Below are 8447 nucleotides of genomic sequence, written 5' to 3'. Positions count from 1 at the left end.
TAAAAAATAAAATAATTCGAACAATAATTTAATTTAGAAAAAAAAAAAGCTTTATTAACGCAAGTATAGGACAACTTACAGTTAAATTATCTACTAATTTATCTAAGGATCCGTTATTCCATTTGGTTAATCCACCAAAAATTATTTAAAAATATATAAAATGTCAAATCTAATTAATTTTCATTTCAATTTCCACCTATCCAAATAGAATTTAAGGGTTAAATTTTTCCAATGATCACAGCGGTCCAATTTTCTGATTCGGTGTGCCTGTTAGGCTTTTAAGAGCAATTTTTTATTCCATCTTTTTTGATCCACTTAATTCCAAATCATTATCAAAACCTCAAAATTTGGCCTTGCATTAATTACGAATTTAAGTTCTTTGTTAGGCATTTTTTGGCAACTAAAGCTTCGAAGTCAACTGCTATGGTAGGTAAACCAAACCTCACTATGATAGATCTAAATCAAACTTAATTAAGCTGCCAAATTTCCATTATAACCTCAATAACAATGGTTTTTTTTTTTTTTACACCATGTGATGTCTCTGCCTAATTATACATATGGGATTAATCCACACTTAAGTCAGAGTAATATTTAAGTAAAATATTTTAAATATAAATAATCATAATATATAATTTTGATTTCCATCAATATCTATAATTAATATGACAAGTTAATAAAATAAAATTTTAATTTTATGGGTGTTAATTAGTCAGTCGTATCATTCTTGTTGGATGAATGCCACCTAAAAGATTCCGTTCAAGAAAGACACAGAATAAAACCTACAGCATTAGCATTGTTGACTCGTAATTCTATATTATGTATGCATTGAAGAGGCTATCTTTTTTCCTTTCGAAAACACACACACAAGATTTACTGTGTCAACATTTACTCTTAGGCAATTGGGACCACTTGGGTTCCTTATGATTCATGCAATTTCAGCATTAATATAATTCCTTCTTCTCCTTGGAAAAATCGAAGGAAGATTGATCGAATTCTTTCTGTAATATAACATTATTAGAATAAAATAATTTAGACCATTAATTTATTGTAGCCTCATTTGGATTTGGTAGTCCTTCATTTAATACTGCCCATCATCAACCTGACCTAGTTCACTGAAAATTACACTTGATAATTTAATCAGAAATACAACATTGTATTCTGTCTCTTCACTTGCAATTATCTCGTGATCATATTTACTATAAAATTTAAATTCATGATGTTTAGCCATAAGTTAACACTTAGATTTATTACAGTAACTAGTTAGTGATTATAAATATGGATTAATTGTTAAAAAAGATTCTAAAATTTAATAACTTTTACAATTTAATTTTAAAATTTGCATAATCGCCGATTAAACTTTTATGTTTAATTTATATCTAAAATTAATTGGACAGTTAAAAAGTTGTTAGTATACATAATAAAAATTTCATATCATCTGTCATATCATCACTGTAAAAGTCACATCAGAAATTTTAAATTAGAGTTAATTGCAAAAAAAAACCATGAAATTTGTCAATCTTTATAATTAAATCCTAAACTTTGCATAATTGCTATTTAAACTCTTACATTTGATCAATGTCTCAAATCAATCCAATTGTTAATAGACCAATAGTATATTTCAACAAATAAGAAATTATAAGTCAAATTTTGTTATACTTTTTGTCTTTACCAATATTTCAACCCTGCTGTGTAAATTATTAATTACTGTATCATTTTAATTACATTATTCATTGAGCTATATCCATTTCTCAGTGATTTTTTTTTTAAATTTCCTCTAACTCTGTAACTTTCTCTTTAATAATGTTTCTTTGCTGAAATAAATGTGTCAATAGCTCATTCTCTGAGCCATTATAAGGTGGATCAAACCATTGAAAGAAAGAACAATAATTTTTCTTAATAAATTGTCCATTAATATCGATTATCAATAAACTTATAAAGTGCAACTCCCAACTAAAATAGTAAAAATAAAAGTCATTATAATTATCTCCCAAGCACCACATACTAGCGGTTTATTGACAGCTTGGTCAATTTGAGATATCAATCAAACGTGAGGGTTTAATTAATAGTTATACAAATTTTAGGTTTTAATTGTAAAAATGATAAATTTCATAATTTTTTTTTTTGTAATTAACCCTAATTTAGAGTTTTTGATGTAGTTTTTACAGTGATAATATAGCAGTAGACGTGAAAATCTCGTTAAGTATACTACTGATTTTTTGACAGTATGAGAAATCAATTAAATATAGAGTTTAATTGATAATTATGTAAAATTTAGGATTTAATTATAAAAATTATCAAATTTTAAAATTTTTTTATAATTAACGCTATATTTTTTTGGTATAATTGATTTTGATTATGCAAAGAAAGACTCGCCCACGAGCCACGACCACTAAAAAGTTCATCGGTATAACTTTTCCTTTTAGTTTTGAATAGATATTTTTTTTTTCCAAATACAACAAAGATATAATATTTTCCTTACTATAAAAATGGGGCCACACATGCAATTGGAGATAGAGGCTTTTTCAATTTTATTAAGATTTCCATAAACTGAGATCATATAAATAACCAAAAATCTCTTCAAGATTGCTCTTGTGCAATCACCATCAGGGACCATGAAGTTATTTTTTACTTTCCTTCTTCTTCTTCTGCCTCTCTTAGCTTCATGTGCAGAGAAAAAGGTTTGGTTTGGTTTGGCATTGTTTTCTATTTTTTGAGAATGTTTTAATCACAAACACTCACATATATATATAGTGTTGTGTTCTAAATTGAATCACAGAGCTACATAGTGTACTTTGGAGAGCATACTGGAGAGAAAACACATGCTGAAATAGAAGAAATTCATCTCTCATATTTGAACTCAGTGAAAGAAACTGAGGAAGAAGCTAGAGATTCTCTTATCTACAGCTACAAGCACAGCATCAATGGTCTGGCAGCATTGCTAACCCCTGCGGAAGCCTCCAAACTGTCTGGTACAGAAAATTATTACATGGGTTTTGCTTGTAATCTCTCTTTTTCTCCTTTCTATCTCACGTACGCACTTCTGAAATAATCTGGCCACAGAGTTGGAAGAAGTGGTTTCAGTTTATGAATCCAAGCCAGGAAAGTACTCAACGCAGACTACAAGGTCATGGCAATTTGTAGGCTTGGACGAGGGAGAGGAGCACTACTCGAAACATCACCCTATCACGAAAAGAGAATTGCCATCGAAGGCTGGATTTGGCAAAAATGTGATTGTGGGGGTTTTGGATAGCGGTAAAAAAATGCAATCTCTTGTTTCTTTACTAGTATATATATATATATATATATATATACACACACATTATAATTGGACTGGTTCAGGGAAAAATAATTGCATGTGATGGGCTTGTTGGTGAAATTTTTTGGATCATCAGGCGTGTGGCCAGAATCAAAGAGTTTCAGTGATGAAGGTATGGGACCCATTCCAAAATCATGGAAAGGAATCTGCCAAAGTGGGGCTGCTTTTAACTCATCCCACTGTAACAAGTGAGTACTCCTTTATCTCATATGCTTTCTTTGAAATAATGCTTTTATGGAAACTCTCTTTGGCTGTTTAACACTAATAATAATTGCTTTTCTTTTTTTTCTTTAAGAAAAAGGATAGAGATGGAAATTTTAGCAATGTATGATGATTGGCTCGTGAAAAGCAAATATCTAGGAGCCCTACTGGATTGAAAATCTCCATATATATGGTCTTGTGTTTCAATAGTCTAAAGTAGATGTCATTTTCAAGTTTGGCCAGAAGAATTCTATAATCTTCCCCTTCACTTTCACTTATCCATCATTTGAATGAAACAAAACTAATTTTCAAAGTTATGGAATCTTGGAATTTTCAACATCAAATAAAGGGGAAAAAAAAAAGAATTAAAATCTGTAGAGCTATAGTAAAATTTCTTCAGTTGCATGGTAGTAAAGGATTAAATTTATACCCTTCATATGTCCCAAGAGGGTAGAAGTAAAAGATAACTTGTCCGTAGATTACTGCTCTTGAACAGATTTGCCTAGGATTTTTCCAAGAATCCAAGAAGTGATTTCTATTGACAGTTTCAAATCGGCCAGTGCCCTGCTCCTGGATTGTATGGTTCTCTGAATTCGATTGTATTGGAAGGTTGATACCAGTTTTGTCCGCTTTAATCAAACACAGAGAGCAAATATGACCTGTCTTTCTTGTCCTTTGTCTTCTTCTCTTTGCTTTCATGTGAACTCTCCTTATCCCTTCCATTACCCTATTCATTTTAGCTTTTGACCTTATCAGAATTCATCTCTCTATTACCCCACAATTTTATTTTTATTGTTAGGCTACATAAAATTATTGATTCTTCCCTTCCATATTACTACAAGCCTATGGATAATTACCAAATGATTGTGTTGGAGGTATTCGTTCTAGGAATCATCAGCTTCTTTCTAGGAATCATCAGCTTTATTATTCATTATTATTCGTGGGATTAATGATAGGCTTTATTTTGTATACAAAATCTGCGGAAGAATGTGGAAAGAATGCGCAAATAAAACGTAAATAATTAATTGAATTGGGATAATTGGAAAGGAATTTCTTATGATCTAAAAATTTCTTAGTAATTTGAATATAGGATTTGATATAGGAAAGCTTAGAAATATTATTATTTATTTTAGGAAAAAAATAGAAAATTATTTATTTTATCTAATAATTTTATTTAATTTGTAATTTCTTATTAGAATTAAATTAGGGTTCCTAATGCACATTAGGGTTAAAAACAACTTTATAAATATGGCTTAGTTTATTTCTCTACTCATTTATAGACTTTATTATGATTATTTACTATTAATTCGAGTAAATAAATCGAGAATTAATTCTCCACAATTTGAGAATTTGTTCTCACTCCAAATATTAATCCCCAATATCTACTGATTCTACATTAATTTTATAAAACATTCAACCTGTGATTTTTTTTTTTTCTTTCTTCGAAATTCTGCCTTAGTTAAAAAAACGAAACAAAGAAGCTTTTCATAACAAAAGTAACGCTCTCTCCACTCTAGAGCCACCTCATTGCGCCCCTCAACACCTTTAAAATCCTAATGCAATTATTGGTTTAAATGATCAAATCTTTCTTGTAAACTCTTTTAGTATTAAGGCTTATGATTGTTTTATGAAAAACACTTTTTATATTTTTTTTATATGTTTGAGATATTTAAAAAAATAGATTAAAAAATATATATTTTTCTAATTAAAAAAAATAAATTATTTTAAAAAAAAAATAACTCCCTTTTTTTATTTTTCATTTTTTATTTTTTAAACTTTGATGATCTTGTTAAAATGTGAAAATATTTATACATGCATGATATAAATACATACCATTAATTTAACATTACAACTAAACAATAAAAATTATTTTCACAAAAATTATTTTTTTAAAAAAATATATTTTTCATATATAAATTGTTTTCTTATAAAATAAACAAAGCCCTATTGAATCTTTTACCATTAAATATTTAGCTTTTACTCCTTAGTTAAAATGATGATAAAGGAAAAATCATTGCTTTGAACTTCGTAGATTATATGTTTCATTTTCTTTTTTTCATTATATCTCTAAAACCCATAACATATAGATGAATTTCAACATAGTATCAATGATAAATAGTTCTTGTTCAACATATTTAAGTTTTGACAAATTCGATAAAATAGTTTTAATTTAAAATTTTCAAATGATTAATCAGGAAATTATAAAATTTTATTTAAAAAAAATAGCACTCCAAAGAAATATATATGTTTTACCAAAAGAAACATAACCATGAAAAACATTTAAACCATGCTGCTTCCAAAATTAGAGAGAACATGAATTAAAGCAATATAAAATTTAAGCTTTGTCGTAAAATAAATGAATGTGACACAGAAAATTGGTGTGCAAGAATAACTGAAAAGTAATTGAATTAAAATGCACGAAGAAATGAAACTCAGTTTAGAGATTATGAAAATTAGATAACCAAGACATAAGAAATTAGAGTTCATGAAATTCTGCCTTAAGAAATATATATGAAGGGGCTTGGGAGTTGAAGAATGCAAATGAATATCTACAATCATTTATTCATAACATTTCACTTGTTTTTGTTTTAATTTAAATACAAGTTTATGCTTTCATTGATGAAGAAACTTCCATAATTATTCAATAATTACTTATTTTCTCCTATCATGAGACAAGGTTGAATTTGATTTATCTAGCCTGCACTCCAACCCAAAATTTTCTCAATACTAATACTATGAACGTTATTGAAGGAAAATTATTGGAGCTAGATACTATATTAATGGGTACTTGAAATACTACAATAAACTTAATGCCACCGAGGACTCCCTATCACCGCGTGACATGGACGGCCACGGAACTCACACGGCCTCCACGGTTGCCGGGAGGCGGGTGCATGATGCCGCAGCCTTCGGTGGTTTCGCCAGTGGAACTGCCTCAGGCGGAGCACCATTAGCACATCTAGCCATATACAAGGCATGTTGGGCGATTCCTGATCAAGAAAAAGCAGAACGCAACACATGTTTCGAAGAAGATATGATGGCAGCCATAGACGACGCCATAAAGGATGGAATCCATGTATTAAGCATCTCCATTGTCAGCACTGAGCCATTGACTTACGACAATGATGGAATTGCCTTTGGCGCCTTACATGCTGTTAAAAACAACATTGTGGTTTCTTGTTCTGCTGGTAACTCAGGTCCTGCTCCGAGTACCTTGTCCAATCCTGCTCCTTGGATTATTACAGTCGGTGCTAGCAGCGTCGACCGTGCTTTTTGGGGACCTATTGTGCTTGGAAATGGCAAGAAAATTATGGTACGAATGTTTCTTTTTTATGTTTTGGTTTTCTGTTGTATTCCATTTCATCCATTGATATGGTTTTGATTTAAGGGACAAACTGCTACTCCATACAAGCTAGACAAAATGCATCCATTAGTGTATGCAGCAGATGTTGTTGCCCCGGGAGTTCCCAAGAATGAATCGGAGTATTTTTTTTTCCTTGTTCTTATTTATTTATTTATTTATTTCTTGATTTTTAGGTATAAGATTAACGATTTTACGTGTGAATCTTTGCAGCCAATGCCTCCCTAATTCCCTTTCTCCTGAGAAGGTAAATGGGAAGATAGTGTTGTGCATTAGAGGGCTTGGAATGAGAGTTGGAAAAGGCATAGAGGTGAAAAGAGCTGGTGGTGCTGGTTTTGTCTTAGGAAATGGTCCAAAAAATGGCAATGACTTAACAGTGGATGCTCATGTTCTTCCAGCGACTGCTGTGGTCGCCGACGGTGCAATGCAGATTCTTAATTACATCAAGTCTACCGATAAGCCAATGGCCATCATTGGAGAGGCAAAGACTGTGTTACATTATTCACCAGCACCATCCATGGCTACTTTCACTAGCAGGGGTCCAAACGTCCTTGATTTTAATATTCTCAAGGTAATGAATTGCTTTAAAAAAAAGCAATTGTTTAATGCGAAATAATAGAAATTTTATCAATATTTTTTCTTTCTTGTAGCCTGACATCACAGCGCCAGGGGTAAATATATTAGCAGCGTGGAGTGGAGCATCTTCCCCTACAAAATTGTGGGGTGATCATCGAATCGTGGATTATAATATTGAATCAGGAACTTCTATGGCTTGTCCCCATGTTTCTGCTGTGGCTGCACTTCTCATAGCCGTACATCCTAAATGGAGTAGTGCGGCTATAAGATCTGCGATAATGACCACAGCCTGGACGAAAAACAACAAGGGTCAGTCGATAATTGATCAATCAGGTAAAATTGCGGATCCTTTCCAATTCGGGTCTGGTCACTTCCGACCGACCAAGGCAGTAGACCCCGGTCTAGTATATGATGCATCCTATAAGGACTACGTTGCCTACCTTTGCAATTATGGATATCCACGAGTGGGCAAATATAAATGTCCCAGAAAAGCAACGTTGGAACCAACATACAATTTGAATTATCCATCTGTAGCAGTTCCAAAACTTAATGGCACTGTAATCGTTAAAAGAAGTGTGACGAATGTTGGTGCTAGCAAAAGTGTCTACTTCTTCACTGCCAAACCACCAATGGGAATTTCCATTAAAGCTTCGCCAAGTATTTTGTACTTCAATCTTGTTGGGCAGAAGAGAAGCTTCACTCTAACAGTTAGAGCAAGAGACGCTCACACAGCAAAGAAGTATTACAAGGATAGCTACGCTTTTGGCTGGTATACTTGGACTGATGGTTACCATTCTGTGAGAAGCCCTGTTGCTGTGTCTTTCTCATAGGTTTATTTATTATGTTTTAGGAGGTAGACATTCAAGATTTAATCTATTTGGTTTATATGATACACACAGTTATTACTTGGTTATAATTGTTTTTAAGTGTTTGATAAAATTATGTCTTATTATTATATGTTAAATGATTAATAAAGATATATATTTTATCTAA

General features: G+C 31.5%; 1 protein-coding gene across 1 annotated transcript; it reads left to right on the top strand.

Annotated features, from left to right (window-relative positions):
* Window positions 1–2476: 2476 nt before the first annotated feature.
* LOC110641493 (subtilisin-like protease SBT5.6) lies at window positions 2477–8447 on the top strand. Its single transcript, XM_021793227.2, has 8 exons — window positions 2477–2678; window positions 2777–2969; window positions 3061–3252; window positions 3393–3504; window positions 6269–6830; window positions 6906–7000; window positions 7092–7449; window positions 7529–8447. The coding sequence occupies exons 1-8, from the start codon at window positions 2613–2615 to the stop codon at window positions 8282–8284; spliced, it is 2334 nt and encodes a 777-aa protein (XP_021648919.2). The 5' UTR covers window positions 2477–2612; the 3' UTR covers window positions 8285–8447.

The sequence above is a fragment of the Hevea brasiliensis genome, chromosome 15 (assembly GCF_030052815.1).
Source record: "Hevea brasiliensis isolate MT/VB/25A 57/8 chromosome 15, ASM3005281v1, whole genome shotgun sequence".
Classification (NCBI taxonomy): domain Eukaryota; kingdom Viridiplantae; phylum Streptophyta; class Magnoliopsida; order Malpighiales; family Euphorbiaceae; genus Hevea; species Hevea brasiliensis.
The sequence above is the reverse complement of the archived record's forward strand: the minus strand, read 5'-3'. Positions and strand labels throughout refer to the sequence as shown.

Excerpts from the sequence above, each read along its gene's own strand:
- LOC110641493 (XM_021793227.2), top strand. The coding sequence starts at position 2,613 with ATGAAGTTATTTTTTACTTTCCTTCTTCTTCTTCTGCCTCTCTTAGCT. Across the intron at positions 2,970-3,060 it reads GGAAGCCTCCAAACTGTCTG|AGTTGGAAGAAGTGGTTTCA; the intron begins GTACAGAAAATT and ends ATCTGGCCACAG. Across the intron at positions 3,505-6,268 it reads AACTCATCCCACTGTAACAA|GAAAATTATTGGAGCTAGAT; the intron begins GTGAGTACTCCT and ends ACGTTATTGAAG.